Source organism: Carcharodon carcharias, chromosome 6 (genome assembly GCF_017639515.1).
Source record: "Carcharodon carcharias isolate sCarCar2 chromosome 6, sCarCar2.pri, whole genome shotgun sequence".
NCBI lineage: Eukaryota > Metazoa > Chordata > Chondrichthyes > Lamniformes > Lamnidae > Carcharodon > Carcharodon carcharias.
This window is the reverse complement of record NC_054472.1, coordinates 89,127,905-89,149,069: the sequence shown is the minus strand read 5'-3', so window position 1 is coordinate 89,149,069 and position 21,165 is coordinate 89,127,905. Positions and strand designations below refer to the sequence as shown.

At 41.8% G+C, this 21,165-nt stretch overlaps 1 protein-coding gene across 3 annotated transcripts in view; it reads right to left on the bottom strand.

Moving 5' to 3' along the window:
- Nucleotides 1-20,842, bottom strand: part of mybl1 (v-myb avian myeloblastosis viral oncogene homolog-like 1) — a 153,513-nt gene extending 132,671 nt beyond the window's left edge. For all 3 annotated transcript variants that reach the window (XM_041190120.1, XM_041190122.1, XM_041190121.1), the window contains exon 1: nt 20,506-20,842. In XM_041190120.1, the coding sequence (XP_041046054.1) occupies nt 20,506-20,528 (23 nt within the window). In that variant the 5' untranslated portion in view covers nt 20,529-20,842. The remainder of the gene's footprint in view (nt 1-20,505) is intronic.
- Nucleotides 20,843-21,165: the final 323 nt, after the last annotated feature.

Here is a 21,165-nt window from a genome sequence, read left to right as displayed (position 1 = left end):
ACATCCTGCAGGCTACCATTAACCAGAAACTGAACTGGACAAGACATAAATACTGTAGCTACAGAGCAGGTCAGGGGCTGGGAGTAACTCACCTCTTGTCTCACCAAAGCCTGTCTACCATCTATAAAAGGCACAAGTCAGGAGTGTGAAGGAATACTTGCCACTTGCCTGGATGAATGCGACCCCAACAACACTCAAGATGCTTGACCCCACCCAGGACAAAGCAGCCCACTTGATTGGCATCCCATCCATCACCTTAAAACATTAATTCCCTCCACCACTGATGCACAGTGGCACCATATACAAAATTTACTGCAGCAACTCGCCAAGCCTCCTTCAACAGCACCTTCCAAACCCACACCTAGAAGGACAAGGGCAGCAGACGCATGGGGCCACCACCAGTTGCAATTTTTCCTCCTAGCCACACATCATCCTGACTTGGGTATATTTTGCTGCTTCTTCACTGTCACTGGGTCACAATTCTAGGATCACCCTCATAACAGCACTATGAGCATGCCTGCACCAGATGGGCTGCAGCAGTTCAAGGAGGCAGCTCACCAGCACCTTCTCAAGGACAATTAAGGATGAGCAAAAAATGCTAGCCAATGCTTAAATCCCTTGAAAGAAAAAGATAAAAAATTGTTTGTTCTTATACATCTTTGCTCAATTTAAATTTGCTCTTTTTAGTCAGAGAAAGACATTGATGATAAATGAGATTCCTGTCAGGATACAATTCTATGGGTGACATCCATTACCCCCTCAAGTGGCCATTATTGACGTGCAAATCTCAACAGATTGTTGCCAGGCTATTCAACTTCACTGTGGTGCTCTACTATCACAGCAGCTGTGATAAGCTTAACACAAACCATGGTTCAAACCTCAGATCTTTCCACTCTGTACAGCTCAATTCCTCACCCTCTGTGAAGCATCAGCAATCTTATCCAAAGCACTTTGAGAATTTAAAAGAAAATACATTTCCCATATTAACTTGCAAAAATCTGATCAGCCAATTGCAATTTGTAAATTGTATCCTATATGTTGTAATTTACCAAACATATGCTTTAAGAGCAATTTTCACGTGGATTAGTTATGGTTCATTGAACTTCTCAAATTTATCATCACATTATGTGCAGTGGTGACACATACAGCATCACAAAGAAACGCTGAAGGAAGTTTTTGTGGAAGAAGTTATAAAATTGCTAATAAGTTCAAATCAACCACCGGGACACTTTAAATATATGCTGTTGTTTATTGTGGATTGGGAATTTCCAAATAAACCTTCGACATTCAACGTAGAGTTAAGAATTTGAAATAAGCATATTAAACAACTTGAGGACCCCCGTTCTTCCCCCAGCAGAACATGGTCTTATGCTATGATGGGTAAAAGCTCTAGGTTCCTATAATTAATCCTTCTAAATATAATTGAGATATTTGTCAAATAATCATCCACCTATTCCACGGCTGAATTTTCTCAAATCTTACAATTCTCCCACTGAAAAAAATTGCAACTTTATCTCATTACAATGAAAAATACTGCAGCGTTGTGTAAAGAGATTCTCGGGGGTCACCAGGATACTTCATCCCAAAATCTTGGGATCCGCAAACACACTTGAGGGGTATCTGCCAGGAGACAACCGATATCCCTTCAAATCTGACTAGTTAAGTTCTTACTGATGTCATGAATGAAACACAAGAATGGAGCAACAGAAGCTGCTACAGACTGGAGAGGGATTAATTTAAACAACCCTGATTTCTCCTCTCACTCCCATCTGTAAACAGAAAGGTGTTTTTGATTTCTGATTTTCCCTCTTTATAAGCGGGGGCATGCTTTCCCCAGCCCTTCAGCTTAGAGTGATGCAATCCTCTATTAACAACCCCACAGCAAATTTGAGTTAAAGCTAAAATAATAGGGTTGGTTTATTTTACACACACAAAAAGTGGAAAAGGGGTTTCGTAACATCTGCCCCTTTTGCACTCATACAATAGAAAAAAAGTGATAAGGGAAAGAAAGGGGTACAGGGCAAGACCACGATAAAAATAAGAGTAGTGGTTTCACATGAGTTCAGAATCAAAAGATCCAGTGGCCTATTCCTTCAGAGGTTAGCAGGCTGAAACAGGATCCGTCTTTCCAGAAGTAAGGACTTCCACGATGGAAGATGGCACATGGAGATGAATTGGTCTTGAAGGCACAGATACAGAAGTTCCAATGTTTGAGGAGGTCAGAGTGCAGATGAGGGCAAGGCACTTTACCTGGGCAGAGCTCTTTCTGCTGCTACCTGTTAATGATAAAAATGGGAGCCTGCCTGGGTTCAGTTCCACATAGCAGTATTACAGGTTCTAGCAGCTTGAGGAAAGGTCATGTGACGTATCTCGCACTTCTGGTGTTGGTCAAAGGATGTATTTTCCCAGGTCTGGAATCTTGAGATGTTTAATATAGGAATCAGGGTCCCTTTATCCTTTGCAGACATGCCGTCTCTGTTGGCTGGAGCTCTGCGATAGAAATGCAAAGGCAGTTGGCACATTTATTTGGAATTTGATTGCCGGCAGTCAGAGGGCATTAGCACCTCTTTTTTTTTTAAAAAAAAAAAGGTCCCTGCTGGTATCTGAAGGTTAGAAATTCCTCTGCTATGAGTGATGGCTAGTCAGGGTGAAGCCTTGTCCATCTTTAAAATAGAAATAATAATTTTATAAAGTAGCCAGGTTGACATAAATATATCTATGTTTCTTCCAGTCTTCTGGCAGGGACAAAGTGATCAGCAAGTTCAAGATGTACTTCAGGTGCTTGGACTGATCCAGAAGTATCATTCAGTATTCACTAGGCAGGGTCTCCAGAATAATAGCTGCGTGCTGCAGAGCATTTATCAATTGCAGACAAATCAGAGGTGGGGGTGAAGGTGAAAACACCAATGCAGCAGCAGCAGATTCTCACCTTGCTGCCCAAGTACAGGGATTCCCTTAGTACTACTAAACAGAAACCTCAACATAGTTATGCACCCTTGTGAACAACAAAGCTTTACTCTTCCTTTTTCTATCACTATGTGTTGTAACCCTTATGCTTTCCGCAGCGCTAGAGACAAGAGTGCCTAGGTCCCTGCTCAAACTGCTGAAATGCTTTTCACTGATGACCTCTAGGTTTTGAAGCCCTTGAGGGTTCCACCTAAGGCTACAGGCTCAGTCATTGGGCAAGGAAGTAGCAACTCGGGTACTGCCTGAAGGAAGGGCAATGGATGAGAGAGAGTGAGAGAGTGCTTTGAGTGAAATCCCACTTCCATATCCCTTTTCAACAGTCATCCCTCTCATGGGCCAGCGACACTTCATTGCTAACACTCTGCAGATCAATGACATACTATAAGGTCAAGTTTAAGGTATTGGTCCTCCTATTTAAAGCACCAAGCATATTGGCGTTCAAAGCCTGCCTCACTGTGCATGGGTTCATTCGATTGCTGCAACTGATGTTCAACTGGAGTTGGTCACTCAATCCATGTAAGGTGACATCATTGCAATGTTCTGCGACAACAGCCCACTCATGCTCAATCTGTTCCTATTCAGATGAAGTTACATTGTTTGCCATTGAGAGATTTGAACTCTTGATTTTGGGGTTACAAACCCAGTACTATAACCACTTGGCTATTTAGGCCAAGCCTCCACTCATGCTCAAGGTGGACTCATTCATTCTCTGCAATCACAGACAATTTACATGTATCACCTGCTGCCCCTCAATGTTTATCTTTTTCATCAACAAGCCCCAGGGGACAGCATCTATGCCCAGTTGATTAGAGCTTAGAGATTGCCTCATACACCAACTCAGACTCTCCACATCTGTCCTTGTCACCACTATCTGCGCTTAATCAATTGTGAAGTGGCAGTCACCCACTATCTACTGACCCAGATTCAGTGAAGTGCAAATATCTGAGCTGGTGCATGGTAAGTATTAGTCCAGTAACAATCCTCAAAAGAAATCAACTCCTCTGAGGACTTGTTGTCTGGGAAGTCCATCAACTGCTGCTACATGCATGAAGATCCTGGCAGAAAGAAAAAAATCATGAATTTTATACTTGCATGATAAGAATGTGGCTAATTATGAAGATGATATTTCACTCACTGCTCAAATCAGGTGCACATGGGTGAGCATTGTAAGGCATGTATACGAACTATGTTTGATTCTGTCACAAAGTGGCTGGGAGGTCCACATCTATGAAGGCCAGGGACAAGGAGACATCACAGATTTCCATTGCTCCCTCCTCGTTAGTTGTCAGTCATGAGATCTGCAGAGGGCCACCTCAGTTAGATCCTTCTCCCTTGTGTTTTGCCTTACTCCCTCTCTCTTTTCTTGCAATAGGGGAAAGAAAAGGCCTTTTTAAAAATTTATTCATTCATTCATACAAAAAGGATGTGGGCTTCGTTGGCTAAGCCAGCATTTACTGGCCATCCCTAATTGCACTCAAGATGGTGGTGAGCTGCCTTCTCAAACCTCTGCAGTTAATACGGTGTAGGTCCACCCACCTTGCTGTTAGAGAGGGAGTTCCAGGATTTTGACCCAGTGACAGTGAAGGAAGAGTGATATATTTCCAAATCAGGATGGTGAGTGGCTTGGAGGGGAACTCCCAGGTGGCGGTGTTCCATGTATCTGCTGACCCTGTTCTTCTGGATGGTCATGGGTTTGGAAGGTGCTAAGGCCAGTGAGGGACAATAATAGCATACATTCACCTGATGAATGGAGTGCATTTGATGGGGATGACTATCGGGGGAGGCAAGAAATCGTGTAGGGATGAGAGTGACTAGGATGGATAGAAAGATGGGGATGTGAGCAAGTGCAAAGACAGAAAAAGATGGGTGCAACTGCGAGATAGATGGACGTGCTGGCTCCTCACACCCACTTAAAAAAAGCAGAGTTGAGGCAAAAAGAGGGAAGGGGGTTTGATGAGCAGTGCATGATGTAGGTGAATGTGCAACGATGCTCACGTTTTCTGACTGGTAGGCTATTAAAGTGCTTCCGTCACTGAAGGCAGGAAGGAGTTTGGCACAATGCTCCTGCTGCCGACATCCTAAGTCACCTCCAGTCATTTCCTCTTTGTAGCAGCATGCTTCTTCCTCCCATTGCTGGGGAAAGAGCATCTCTATTCCGCTCCGCAATGCTCCCAGAAGTACTTCAGGGGAGGCATCATTAAAAAGGGGGTGCTTGATCGCCCTGAGTATGTTCAGACATGAGGAAAGTATCTGGATTGGCCCTTTAAATACTTGAAACCACATTATGCAGCTTTGCATCACACCCATTGCTTACTTCCAGCTTTCCATCTGATATCTGAGCCACTCCCAAAGCGCCTCATTTAACATCAGGATCATAATTTAAACATAAACAAACAATATTCCTAGGGAGTCAGATGGAGGCACATGTATGCTCTATAAGTCATTCAGCCAAACCAGAGTTTCCACGTCCACTACTTTACTTTTATCAACCAGGGCACTAAGGATGCTTTAACCTATTTCTCAAATCAAAGGCTGCTCTTCATAACTGTTGCACATTGGTGTATTATCTGTAAACATTTGTAAAGAGCTGGGAACTAATTATGTGCAAGTATCCCAGGGGGCCACATTTCACAGTTGCACTAGAGACTGATGTGTAACAGAAACAGTTCAAACTGGTCCTTCTTTTGTACAAGGCAGAATGCAAGTATTAAACATAAAGAGCTCTCATCTTTCCAAGCTTAAGGTGTGATTATTCCCAACATTAGGTATCAAAACGGCAACAAGGCATAGCATGGAGGCAGTGAGTGTCTGTGAGTAAACCTAAAACATTTTAAATTAATTTAGTACCAATTTGGAAAATTGACCCACATTAAGTGCCAGAAGAAAGTCTGAGTGAATCATGTGAAAACAAAAAAAGAAACATTTACCGGCACAGCGATGAATGAACCACTACAGCCTAAAATTAATTGGGAAGTTGATGTCGTTGGAGGCATTTGTGCATTTTAAACAGAAGTGTGGACTGACATTCAATAGTTACTTAAAAGGCATTAGCAAAGAAGAGAGGGAGGGTCAGCTATATCCTTCAGTGGGCAAGAGATATAGGATTAAATTTATTTAAACTGCTTACTGAAGAGGACAGCAAAAATCCAGACATAAATTGACAAGTTCAGCACCCATCTCCAGCCAAAATCAAATCATAGTATCTATCAATATGAGTTTCAAGGCCTCAAGACAGGAATTAGATGAGCCTATTGTCAGCTCTGTAAGGTTAAAACATGCAGCTCAAAAATGTAAGTTTGAGGACACAGATGAAAGGCTGATAGATCAACTACCTTAGGTTCTGCATACCCTGGTTCTGCATACCCTTAAGTACAGAAATTGCTAATTTGGAAGGACGAGCTCATAATGTAAACACTGCAGAGCACACAAAGCCACGAGCAGACAGATGAGCAGACACTGACTACCCAAACAACCAGCCTTCAGTTAAGCAACAGGGTTGATGCAGTGCAGCAACAAAAGAACGTACACCAAACAGAGAGAAAGACATGCAGAAACTGTGGACGACCACATAAATTTAGACAGAAGGAAATGTCCTGCATATGGAGCAATTTGCAGAGCTTGTGGAAAGGCCAAAAATGTGCAGAACAAAAAGTTAGAAAGCAGTAGACAAAGCACCAGAGCCAGTGCAATTGGGTGAATGAACAGGAAAAGCAACCAAAACATCCATACCCTGGAAAATGACAGTGAATTTGAGAACATGATAGACATAGGAACCATACTACTGCATGAAATGGCTGGACACTACCGTTCCCAGAGAAAAAACCTTTACACAACCATTCAGAACAGGAAGAGGGTGAGAGGAAAGCCCACAATAAATATTAAAAGGTGAAGACTGTTACCAGAGCATAGAGTAACATCATTGCACTCAGACTATATCAGAAGATTTTTCCCAAAAATTTGGAATAAAATGATTATTCAAAGAATATTCTGTTTCAGGACACCTAACAGCATACAGGAGAAACTGAGATTTAACAGCTAGGAAAAACCCAAATCAGAGGGACAACAAAGGAAAAAAGATGTTAACTTGAAACAGATGAAACAGATGGTCCTGCTATGCTGGGGTTAAGCAGCTGTGAAGAGCTTCAGATTGTCTCAGTAAACCATGAGGAGGTGATGGAGGCGACACTGAGGGTTGGAGGAAGTACACCCATTGAAAAGCGCTCTCCAATCAGACGCAAAGACAACTTGATGAAAATGTACCCAGAGTGTTTCGATGGGACGGTTGGATGCTTTGAGTATATCTCTATTGATCCAGCAATTAAACCAGTGATCCACAACCCCATGTAAAGTACCAATAGGACCTAAAGAAAGATTCAAAGATAGCTCCTAGAAAGGGAAGAAAAGAAGAAGGTGATCACCAGAGTGACAGAGCCTACAGACTGGGTAAATTTCATTGTGGTGAGGGAGAAGCCAAATGGACTGCTAAAAATTTGCCTGTATCCCAAAGATCTCAATCAAGCTACCAAGATGGATCACTACCCCATTCCAACACTAGAAGAGATTACACCAGCACTAGCAGGGGCAAAAGGTTTCAGCAAACTCAATGCCAGAAAAGGCTACGGGAATGTGAAACTAGATGCGGAAGCTTCCCTATTGACAACGTTCAACACACCTTTTGGATGGTACAAATTCCTGCATCTGCCTTTTGGACCTCAAGTGAACAGGATGTGTTCCAGTAGAAAGTAAACGAGACAGAGGGTGCAAAAGAAGCAGTCAGCATAACAGATGAGATCCAGATATACCAGTGCAGATGGAAAAGATCATGGCAACCAAATACATCAAGCCATGGAAAGAACCAGGAAAACTAGGATCAAGTTAAAGAGAGTCAAAAGCATTGTGAAAGCAACACAATGCTAGTTCTTTGGAACGGTATACACACCTGATGGAATCAAGCCAAGCCCTGAAAGAATCATGGCTGTCTTTGGAATGGAAGCCCCAAGGGACAAGAGAAAGTTGAGAAGTTTCTTTGGCTTGATCCAATAAACAAGCTCCTTCATACCACATATATCAGAGCACACAACAAACCTATAGGAGCTGATGAAAGGAGATAGAGTACCAGTGGTCAGAATCATAAGAAAGGAGTTTCAACAAACAAAAAAAGGTAATATGTCAGGAAAGAAGTCTGTCCTATGACAGAAAGAAACTCTGTCACTCTGCAAGTAGATGCTTCTATAAAGGGAGCAGCCCTGGTGCAAGACAGAAAGTCAATAACATTTGCATCCAAAGCTCTGACCTTAGCTGAGACCAGATATGCCAACATAGAAAGAGCTTTTGGCAGTGGTGTATGGATATGAGAAGTTCATTTCTTATCTCTAAGGAAGAAAGTTCATAGCGGACAGTGATCATCAACATCATGTACTGGAGCAAATCTACAAGGAGGATCTGTGTAAAGCATCAGCACGACCAAAGAGATTACTCTTGAGGCTTCAGAGTTAAGATTTCACTCAAATGCAAACCAGGAAGCGAAACTGTGCTGACAGATACTGTATCTCATCTTTGTCCTGTGGTGACAACCAAACTAAAAGATCTAGATATAAAGATTAATCACCTGGTGAACGTAACACCACCGAAAGAGTCAAATTAGAGATGAGACCAGCAAAGATGAGGACTTACAGATAGATGCTCTCTCACCAAGGGATCCAGAGATGGCCTGAGAAGAAACAGCAAACACAGCCAGCAACACAGCAGTAATGGTCTATCAGAGTTGACATCTCACTGGAAGATGGGTGTTCTGCTAGCCGAATCAAGAATAATCATACTCAAAACGATGAAGGAAGAGCTTCTCCAGAAGATACATGAAGGCCACATGGGAATGGAGAAGTTTATTTATTCATTCATGTGATCTGAGCGTTACTGACTAAGCAGCATTCATTGCCCATCTCTAACTGCCCTTGAGAAGGTGATGACGAGCCACCTTCTTGAACCGTTGCAGTCCATGTGGTGCAGATACACCCACAATGCTGTTAGGGAAGGAGTTCCAAGATTTTGACCCAGCAACAGTAAAGAACAGCAATATATTTCCAAGTCAGGGTGGTGAGTGGTTTGGAGGAGAACTTCCAGGTGGTGGTGTTCCCATGTGTCTGCAGCCTTTGTCCTTCTAGACTGTAATGGTTGTGGGTTTGGAAGGTGTTGTCTAAGGAACTTTGGAGAGTTCCTGCAGTGCATCTTGTAGATGGTACACACTGCTACCACTATGCGTCAGTGGTCGAGAGAGTGGATGGGGTACCAATCAAGCAGGCTGCTTTGTCCTGGACTCTGGTGGTAAACTCAGAGCCAGGTCAGCTGTGTATTAGATAGGCATATACAAAGACATGAAAATACGGTGTCTATATGCAATTTATGCCAAAAGTACAGAAACACACAACACAAAAAAGATAACTTAAGTACCACCCATACTATGGGAGCCAATTTATTCACACACAATTGTTATGATGTGGCAAGTGGTATGTGCCAGGCAGACCAAATCCACGAGGAAAACTTGGCCACGATGTCACAAAGGTTTTGCAATTTGTAGTTAATACGAGAAGACTTATGCACTGAATTTAGAAGTAAAGAGTCCCCTAACAAGAGATCTTAAAAATTAGATTAAAAATCAAAAGAAAAGAATTCAGACACATACACAAGCTTACAGTTACTTGATATTATAACAATCCCAAAATTCCTGATTAACCTGACAACCAATTACACACCCCCTTTAAGGCAACAGTCCAAACTAAATTTGAATAAGCAATCCAGCAAGGTTACCACAGCACCCACTTGACAATGGAATTCAAAAGGCTTTTAATACAAACTTGTAGTTACTGGAGCAGCACTTCTTCAGAGTGGCTCTTGGAGGCTTTTCCAAAGTCTGGTTCACACCGTGTACCTTACCAGATTTTCCACAGCCACACCCCACATAGCCTTCCATCCTTCTTTATATACGTTTCTCTCTCTTAGGTGTGTAAAATCCTATTGTTCTACATGTCTTTGGAAATTTACTTTTTCCGTAATATTAAAAACCTTTCATGTTGTCAATATGGCCTTTTCCTTTTGGGAAAAATAAAAGTATTTCTTTGCCTCACTACCTTGCCAGTTGTAAACATTAAACCATCCCCTTGAAAAAAAATCAAACAACCCCTTCACTTATCTAAAAATGTAAATTGCATTCACACCCTGTGGAACCATAGACCATAAGACATAGGAGAAGTAGGCCATTCAGCCCATCGAGTCTGCTCCGCCATTCAATGAGATCATGGCTGATCTGATAATCCTCAACTCCACTTTCCTGCCTTTCCCCATAACCCTTGATTCTCTTACTGATTAAAAACCTGTCTAACTAAGCCTTGAATATACTTAACCACCCAGCCTCTACAGCCCTCTGCATAAAGAATTCCACAAATTCGTCCTTATCTCTGTCTTAAATGGGCGACCCCTTACTCTGAGATTATGTCCTCTGGTCCCAGACTCTCCCACAAGGGGAAACAACTTTTCAGCTTTTACCCTGTCAAGCTCCCCAAGGATCTTAAACGTTTCAATAAGGTTACCTCTCATTCTTCTAAACTCCAATGAGTTCAGGCCCAGCCTAATCAACCTCTCCTCATAAGAAAATCCCTCCATACCCGGGATCAACCGCATGAACCTTGTCTGGACTGCCCTCAATGACAGTATATCTTTGCTTAGATAAGGGGACCAAAACTGTTCACAGTATTCTAGGTGTGGTCTAAGTAGTGCCTTGTATAGTTTTAGCAAGACTTCCCTTTTCTTATACTCCATTCCTTTGAAATAAAGGCCAACATTCCATTTGCCTTCCCTATTACCTGCTGAACTTGTATGTTAGCTTTTTGGGGTTCATGCACAAGGACTCCCAAAGCCCTGTGTAGTTTTCTGCAGTCTTTCTCCATTTAAATAATATTCAGTTCCCCTGTTCTTCCTGCCAAAATGCATAACCTCAATTTTCCCACATTATATTCCATCTGCCAAATTGTTGCCCACTCACTTAACCTATATCCCTCTGTAGGGTGTGTCATCCTAACCCTCATCCTAATTTATCCATCACCATTTCAAAAGTGTCTTACGCCTACTCTTTTGATAATTCCAATCTTGTAGTCTAAGCGCCCCTATTCTCATTATATCTGTCACACAGACAGAACCATCCACACTCTGACCCAGAAGCCTACATTAACATTATGAAAAATATGAAACTGTGACACAAACAAGAATGGTATCTCAGTCACAGGCTACTACTCAAAGCTTCCTTTTACCCAGAGGATGGAAGATTTGAGTGCCACAGCAATCATCTCAGGAAACAAGTTCTGTTTGCTGAGCAAGGAATTCTTGAAAAATTAACATGTGACAGCGGCACCCAGTTCACATCCAGGGAAGTTAAAGAATTCACTGAACAGTATGGATTCAACATCATCTCATTACCACACTACCCGAGGTCAGACGTTTATAGAAAGACAAATCCAGACAGTAACTGAAGCAAAGAGATGGTCAGCACTTCAACAAACATGCTAAATCCCTATCTGAGCTGTTGAAAGGACAAAGTGTACATGTAGAGGATCCAATCCCGAGCCCAGCAAAAGTTATTACTGAAGCCAAGAAGGATCATACATAACTGAGACCGAAACTGGTAAGCAAATGAAAAGAAACAAGAGAGTTTATATTCAACCTACACCAGGGCTGGAAAAAACAGAAGAGACCATCAGCAACACTGGAAACATCAATATCTAAGGAGACAACATCACCAGCAAATGACACAACATTAGCAACAGCGAGCACGACTCCTGCAACACCAGGGACAACATCGCCTGTGCTGCATGCTAACTCACCACTAAGAGCAACGAATGCCAAATCTACAAGATGGAGGCACAACATCTTACCATCTAAGTGATAGCGAATAATAACTTATGGAAAAGATTACACTCTATAAAACACTCTTTAAAAAAAAAGGGGTTCATTATTTCCACAAGTCAATTGATGATCCTCTTTAATTTAGCAAAGTAAAATGACTGGAACAACTATATTGAGTCCATTGAAGAGCACGGAGCGAGGCGAGAAGCTTCATAAAGAGGCGCAAGAGAGAAAAGAGCGTGGAGAGCCACCAATTGGCGAGTAGGATTGGTGAGTATTTCTAGCCTTTAAAGTAAAAATAAAGTCTTTAGTTTGTGTTTGGATCGCTGGCCTTTTTTTCCTTTTTTTTTTTAAAAAGTAGCTTAAGTATAACATCGATATTGTAATTTTTTTACAGCAATAAAGTGTAAAGAGAGGGGATACTAGAGTAATTAATTAATTAAATTAAATATGATGTGATAGTGATGGCAGGACAGGTGAGGTGTTACTGCTGCAGCATGTGGGAGCTGCTGGACACCAAGGTGATCCAAAGCGAACACATCTGCAGAAAGTGTCTGCAACTCGAGGAACTTCGGATCCGAGTTAAGGAGCTAGAGATCGAGTTGCAGACATTGCACCACATCACAATGAGGAAAGTTATCAAAATTGGTTTAGTGGCAGGAGGCAGAGGGTGATGGTCAAAGGTTGTTTTTGGAATTGGAAGGGCTGTGACGATTGGTATACTGCAGGGATCAGTTCTGGGACCCTTGCTGTTTGTAATGTGCATTAATGATTTAGTTGTGAATATAGGAGGTATGATAAATAAATTCGCGGATGACATGAAAATTGGTGGTGTCATAAATAGTGAGGAGGAAAGCCTTACAGGATGATATAGATGGCTGGTAAGATGGGCAGAGCAGGGCAAATGGAATTTATTCCTGAAAATTGAGGTGATGCATTTGGGAGGACTAACATGGCAAGGGAATACACAATGAATGGTAGGACCCTAGAAAGTACAGAGGATCAGAGGGACCTTGGTGTATATGTCCATAGATCCTGAAGGCAGCAACACAGGTAGATAAGGTATAAGGTGGCACATGGGATACTTGCCTTTATTAGCCGAGGCATAGAATATAAGAGCCGGGAGATTATGTTGGAGCAGTATAAAATGCTAGTTAGGCCACAGCTGAAGTGCTGTGTGCAGTTCTGGTTGCCACACTATAGGAAGGATATGATTGCACTGGAGAGGGTGCAGGGGAGATTCACCAGGATGTTGCCTGAGCTGCAGCGTTTCAGCTATGAAGAGAGACTGAATAGACTAGAGTTGTTTTACTTAGAGCAGAGAAGGCTGAGGGGGGACCCCGATAGAGGTATACAAGACTTTGAGGGCATAGATAGGAAGAAACTTTTCCCCCTTAGCAGAGGTGTCAATAACCAGGGGACAGGAGGTTTAGAGGGGATTTGAGGAAAAACTTTTTCATCCAGTGAAGAAATTTCACCTCAAAACAATAGTATGAGACAGCTAACTGCATAACTGGCTGCAGAATCTGTGAAACAGATTCAAGCAATGCTATTCAATGACAGTAATAAAATACAAGCTAGGTTATTGCTAACTGGGTGGCCATCCATCTGGTTTGATAGCAGACAGGCCATTTTTTAAAGCAGATCAGTCCCTGTCTGCTATTCTTATTTTAGGATCACTAACCAGAGGCTCAGCCCACAAACGTTAAATGAGTTTCTCACCGGCTACTGTCCCAGTCCTATGCCTGACTTGCATAGCAACAGATTCCCAAGTTCAGACACTCTAGGGTGACAAGCTGCATGCTCCCTCAACACTGAAGACAACATGGCAACTCAGGACAAGGACTATCAACACAGAAGGGTAACCTAAGACAAATGGGCTTGAGCTGAAGGGTTCCAGCGGTCTTTCATCCATGAGAATTAAACCCAGGACAACTGCTGGCTTCAATCCACAACCTCCATTGATATCCTGAACCAGGATGAGGAGAACTTTGCAACCATATGGCACCTCCAAGGGACCTTCCAGTCCTTTTGGACAACGCCCCCCCCAGCGGCCAACAAGAAAAAAAATCCCTAAAACATAGAAAATCAAAACACTCACCAACTGATCTATACCCCAACACTGCAATCTTCTAGGTTAATTTTTTTTTTTAAAAAAGGGTATTCTTTATTTAAATTGGCAGTTAAATTTATTATTTTTTTAATTGAATTATCCAGAGGACTTTACATCAGTCACGTGACAACCCAGTTGTCCTGGGTTTAATTCTCATGGATGAAAGACCGCTGGAACCCTTCAGCTCAAGCCCATTTGTCTTAGGTTACCCTTCTGTGTTGATAGTCCTTGTCCTGAGTTGCCATGTTGTCTTCAGTGTTGAGGGAGCATGCAGCTTGTCACCCTAGAGTGTCTGAACTTGGGAATCTGTTGCTATGCAAGTCAGGCATAGGACTGGGACAGTAGCCGGTGAGAAACTCATTTAACGCTTGTCAACCCCGTTTATAATTAAGAGAATGCTGAGCAGGCTGGTGTGCAGTATTCTTGAGCTTCGTCAGTGGCCACTCTATTATTAGAAGTACTATGCAGCTTTCTTTACAAAAGAAGTAATGCACAAATAACATATACTCAAAAAGAAAGTTCAATAAACCAAACCAGCCATGTTATGGATAGTCAAACTTTAGCAATGAATTTCAATACTTGGAGCTTGCAAAGCACTAAACTATTAAAGGTCACTGCAGTTATCTTATGCAGCATAGCACCATCTGGTGCTTTGATAAAGTTTAGAGTTTACATAACACAGCAAATTTTCTGAGACAGTTTAGATTATAAATTCTTGGGCAAGATCACAAGTATTGCATAAGTTCAAACAGTAATTCCATATAAGGTGATTTTTAGTAAATATTTGTTTTTTTTATGTACTATTTTAAAGACACTGAGAAAGCAACAAACTGAGGAAATGACAGCAGCATGGGGCAGGACAACAGAAAAAAGAAAAAAAACAGACAACACTAGATCAGAGGAAACGTGTTACAAAGGCTAAACTACTCTGGCGGATTGTGTTAAAACTCAAATCAATACCTACTGCACATTACATGTTTTCTTAAGTCATTCATGGAATTTAGGTATCACTGGCAAGGTTTGCATTTCTTGCCCATCCCTAATTGCCCTTGGAGTTATGGGAACAATCCGTGAAGCACGCATTCTCTTTAAGGTGACAGAGCCTCAGGGAATTATACATTTATTAACTTAACTGTTGTTGGGAAGTTACTAGAAAATGTCATTAGGAACAGAATTAGCACCAGCATCCATTTGTAAATGGCAAGTCATATCTAAATAACCTAATTAAATTTTTTGAGGGTCTTAATGTGGTAGATAAGGAAGTGTATATAGATGCTTTTTATATAGACTTCCAGAAGGCATTCAATATGGTTGTTAGCAAAACTGAAAGGGAGTTGAATTGGAGGCAACTATTGACATGGTTAGGGACTTGGTTAGGAGGTCAGGGTGTGTGAATAATGGGTACATATTCAAACTGACAGGATGTGACTAGTGGCGTCCCCTAGCTGTCTGTAGGGCAGCCTTGGCTTTTCACTATATTTATCAATAATTTGGATGAGGGAACAGATTAATGACTTCAAGTTGGGTGGGCAAAGTAAATAGCATAGTTGGGAACACAAAGCTGCAAAAGGACATTGATGGATTAAGTGAGTGGGGTAAACCAGCAGATGGAGTTCAGTGTGGCAAAATACGAAGCTATCCATGTCAGGCCTAGGAAAGATAGATCAGAGTATTTTTTAAATAGTGAGCAGCTAGGATCTGTGGAAGAGCAGAGGGATTCAGGGATCTATGCACATAAAATCACTAAAGCCTAGTGGACCTTTTGTAGACACAAAAAGTAATTAAAAATGTTAATGGAACGCTAGCCTTTGTCTCAAGGGAGCTGGGATACAAAAGGGGTAGTAGTTATGTTACAGTTAGATAAAGCTTGGACCGCATCTGGAGTACTGCATTCAGTTCTCTGCACTGCACCTCAAAAATGTTTAATGGCCTTGGAACAATTGTGGCACAGATTCAATAAAATGCTATCAGGACCAAATTATAATGGCAGATTGCATAGACTAGATTTGTACTCCCCTGAAGTTTAAAGGTGATCTAAAGATGATTTAACAGGGCAGACAGAGAAATTATTTCCTCCAGTATGAGAACAAGGAAGCATAAACTTAAAATTAGAGTTGGATTGTTCAGATGCACAGTCAGTAAGTTCTTTTTCATGCAAGTCTGGAACTCAGCCCCCAAAACATTGTTGAGACTAGATTAATTGAAAAATTCAAAATTGAGTGATAGATTTTTGCTAAATGGAGCCAAGAGAAGTAAGAGGAGTTACGATGAAAATCACCCATGAATACGGAAAAGGCTTGAGGGGTCAAATGGCCGACTGCTATCACTAATCAGACAAAATTAGATCTGAGCCATTAGATATTAGGAGGGGTGACAAAATCTGGATCAACACAGGTCTTAGGAGCCGCTCTGCCATTCATTAATATCATGGTTGATCAGATTGTGCTCTCAACTCCACTTTGTCTATTCCCCATAACCCTTGAATTCCTTGTCTATCAAAAATCTATCTAATCTGCTTGAATAAATTCAACGACCCAGCCTCCACTGCTTTCTGGGGAAGAGAATTCCACAGACCAACGACTCAGAAAATTTCTCTTCATGTCCGTCTTAAATGGGAGACCTCTTATTCTTAAACTGTATCCCTTAATTCTAGTCTCCCCCAAAGAGGAAACATCTTCCCAGTATTCAACCTATCACATTCCCTCAGGATCTCAGATGTTTCAATAAGATCACCTCTTATTCCTCTAAATGCCAACGGGTATAGGCCCAACCTGTTCAACCTATTTTCATAAGATATACCCTTCATCCTAGAAATGAGTCGAGTGAACCTTCTCTGAACTACTTCCAACATAATATTATTTTTCAAATAAGGAGACCAAAACTGTACATGTTACTCCAGATATGGAGTACAGATGATCACAAGATGCCTTAAAAAATTCAAAGTAACAAATATATAGATATAATGAGCCTGAATGGATACTTCCTGTGTAAATTGGGTAAAATGAGGGCAGAATTTGGGGCAGGACATAGCTACAATAGGTCTCCATCCCATTTTTTGGCTGATGGAAAATTTTGACACAGGTAGAAGTTAGTGCTTATTTTATCCATTGCAGTCCCCCACACAATGACATGAGAGGATAAACTGGCAGATGATATCAACTGTCACGAGGAGAAACAAATTGTTTTAAGGACTGAGATACTACGAGTGTAAGAAATAAGATTAGGTGGGGTCAGACTAAGAGAGAATACAATAAGATCTAAATTAGGTTTACAGTACACATATGTTAAGCGTGGTAAATAAGGTTGGCAAGCTGCAGGTAGAGATGGCTACATGGGAATATATGATATTGTGGTGATAACAGGAACCCACCCTAAAAAAAGATGGGCACTAAATGTTTCTGGATACAAGGCGTTTAGGAAAGATAGGAAAGGAAAGAAAGGTGGTGTGGCAGCATTGTTTAAGGAGAATATTACAGTCTTGGAGGGATGATATTCTGGAGAAATCAAGGACATTCAATTTAGGAGTTAAGAAACATTTGAGATGCCATTACACTACTGGGTGAATTCTATAGGCCAAACAGTTGGAAAGAGGGGAACAAATTTGTATACAAATTACAGAGAGGTGCAAAAACTATAGCGTAGTGATAATCAGAGCCTTTAATTATCCTGGTACAGACTGGGGCAGTAATAGTGCAGAGAGGAGAAAGAAGAGTTTCCCTAAAGTGCTCAGGAGAATTTTCTTGAGTATTTTTCTGGCCCAACGAAGAAGGAAGCATTGCTTGATCTGCTTCTAGAGAATGTTAGGTCAAATGGATCAAGTGTCAGTAGGGGAATGCTTCAGAAACCGCAACCATACAATTATTTATGGTAAAGGACAAGGGGCAACCTAGAGTAAAAATACTTAACTGGAGGACGACCAATTTCAGAAGATCAGGAAAGATCTGTCCTAGGTAAATTGGAATCTAACTGGAATGGGCAGACAAAGCATTAAAAGGAACAACAGGCAGCCTCTAAAAAGGAGATGGCTCAGGTACAGACAGGGTAAATTCCCATGGTTGGGAAAGGTAGGGCAGAGCCAGAGATCCTGGGAAGATGAAAAAGAGATAGGATGAAGTAGATTAAAGAGGGTGTACGTCAGATTGATAATACAAAATGAGAAGCAGGCTAAATATAGCAAGTTCAAAGGAAAGTGAAAAAGGTAATATAAGGCAGAGGCAATATGAGAAGAGACAATTAACATAAAAGGGAATCTAAAAGTCTTCTTTAGGCACATAAATAGTAAAAGGGTAGCAAGGGGAAGGGTGAGGCCAATTAGGACCAAAAAGGGGGGCATATTTAAAAGGAGACAGAGGGCATGGCTGAAGTACTTTGCTTAACTAACTTGATTTGAGTTTTTTGATAAGGTAACAGAGAGAGTTGATGAGGGTAATGTACTTGATGTGGTATACATGGACTTCCAAAAGGTTTTTGATAGAGTGCCACATAAACTTGCCAGCACAGTTGAATCCCATGGAATAAAAGGAATAGTGGCAGCATGGACACAAAGTAGACTGAGTGACTGGAACAGATGTGGTGAATGATTGGTACACAGTAGGGTTCCCCAGGAGCCAGTGTTAAGACTCCAGTTTTTCTTGATGTATATTAATGACCTAGACTTGGATGCAGAGGACAATTTCCAAATTTGCAGATGACACAGAACTTGGAAGGTGCTAACTGTGAGGAAGATGGTAATCGGCTTCAAGAAAACATGGGCAGACTGAGGGAAAGGGCAGATATGGCAGATGAAATTTAATTTAAGTGTGAAGTGATCAATTTTGGTAGGAAGAACAAGGAGAGGCAATATAAACAAAGGGTACAATTAATTTGGGATGCAGGAATGGAGGACTGGGGCATATATGTGCACAAGTCACTGAAGGTAGCAGGACAGGTTGAGAAAAAGTGATTAAAGCAGCATATGACATCCAGGGCCTTATAAATAGAGAAGAGTACAAACGCAAGTTATGATGAACCTTTATAAAACACTTTGCTCAGCCTCAATTAGGGTACTGTGTCCAATGCTGGGCACAGTAATTTAGAAAAAGTGTGTGAATGCTTTAGAGAAGGCGCAAAAAAAAAAAACATTGACAAGAATGGTTCCCAGGATAAGCAACTTCAGTTACATGGATAGATTGGAGAAGCTGGGGCTGTTCTCCTTGGAGATTTGAGGGTTGAGAGGAAACTTTATACAGATGTTCAAAATCATGAGGGGTCTAGACTGAGTAGATAGGGAGAAGCTGTTGCCATTGTCGGGAGAGTCAAGAAACAGAGGACACTGATTTAAGGTGAACGGCAAAAGAACCAACAGTAGCATGAGGAAAACCTTTTCTTTTAAAAAAAAATGCAGCGAGTGGTTAGGATCCGGTATGCACTGTTTGAGAGAATGAGGAGGAGGCAGATTCAATTGTGGCTTTCAAAAGGGAATCGGATAAGCACCTGAAGAGAAAAACATGCTGAACTACAGGGAAAAGGCAGTGGAGTGGGAGTAAATGAGTTGCTCTTGCAGAGAGGCAACATGGACACAAAAGGCTGAATGGTCTCCTTCCATTCTGTTCCATGATTCCCAGTTTGCTTAACTGATCATTTCAGAATAACATTCAGGTAAACAATTTTAGGTACCAACAGTATATCAGGGAAAACTAACTTCTCTGATTTATATTAAATAGATTTGATTTCTGCAATTTATTTTACAGGATAAGAAAGTCTACTTCCCCTACTATTTGTTAAATTATTCTGAACAGCATATCTAACAAGCTTTCAATATACACGCCGTAGAATTCTCATGAGATTTAAGGACAGAAAAAACAAGGGCTTAATTTGAAAATAGTTGGCCTTGTATCTCTCCCCTGATACTCGAATATAACACCAGAAATAAAACCTGGATAATTTTATCCTATCATTTTATTTTTATTTAAACTTCAGGTCATGGCGAATTTAACCCTCCAATAAACCAGACAACTAATAACTGCAATGATTTCGGCTGAATTATACTATTTGCAGCTATTGGCCAACTACAGTATTGCCAATTCTATTTTTTGGCCAGCTTCTCTGATCAGTTTCACAATGATACTGTATTATGTAGCACGCCCAGTAATGATGTGGCAAGTTACATCTGCAGGAACACATGAATGACAAATCAAAATTTATAAAATATTTATAACCTAATTCGCACGTTATACCTGGTGCACTTTGCATATTTAACTGCGAAGTTTAACAGTTCCCAAGCAACTTTTCTAGATGGACGTGAACATGGGTAAAGCTTACTCTTGCAAAACAACAAACCAGAGCATGGCAATTACTCAGCGGCACGTTACTTCAAAAAAAAAAGGTACGAAAGTCCTTTTTTAAAAAATATTATATGGGTATAGCTTCCGACATCACAGTCCCGGTGTAACCTGCTGCATGCAACGAGAGCAACTTTCATCAGTGATTAAACTAAAGGTTGTTCGATCACCATGAGTGCTTGGTGAGATGCCGCCGGCTGCGCACTCACTCACCTCCGAGCTCGCTTGGCCATCATTGACAAGGACGGTTTGTATCTTCCGACACTCACTCCCTTCCCACTCTCACGCACTCACTCGGGGGCTCCGGGGTGGCCAGTCTCCAATAATTAATACATCGGCTGAGGGTCGCTGTTCGCTGACTGAGTTCCAGCAGTGGAGTCACCATATCCCCAGCTGCTCCGGAATGTGTACGTGCGTCTGCTGGGCTCTGCTCTCCGCCGCTCCTTCAGCCGTTCTCCAGCTCCGTTTCTATATCCCGCCAAATCTCGCGCCCAGCCTCCCTCTCAAACATTCCCCGTCAACATTTGAATGTGCGCACGCGTCCTGACCGTTCATAGGCCAAGCATCTGCTGAGGGCGGGCACGGAATTGGGGTGGGGTGGAGGGGGGGCACGAGCGGCGGCGCGGGTGGGCGGGCGGATGCACACAACACGTCCCGCGAAGGGGCGGGGGCCGGGGAATACCGCGGTGCATTGTGGATGTGCTGTTTGTTTCGCATGGGTTCGGGCGCTTTGGGGGGAATAGCGACAGCGCCATCTTGTGTGATGTTTATATAATACGTCGAGTTAGAAACCGCGAAGCGAGGGAGAGCCAAGTGTCTGAACAAGGGTTATACGGACGCGAGACGTTAACTGTTTCTCTCTCTACAGATGCT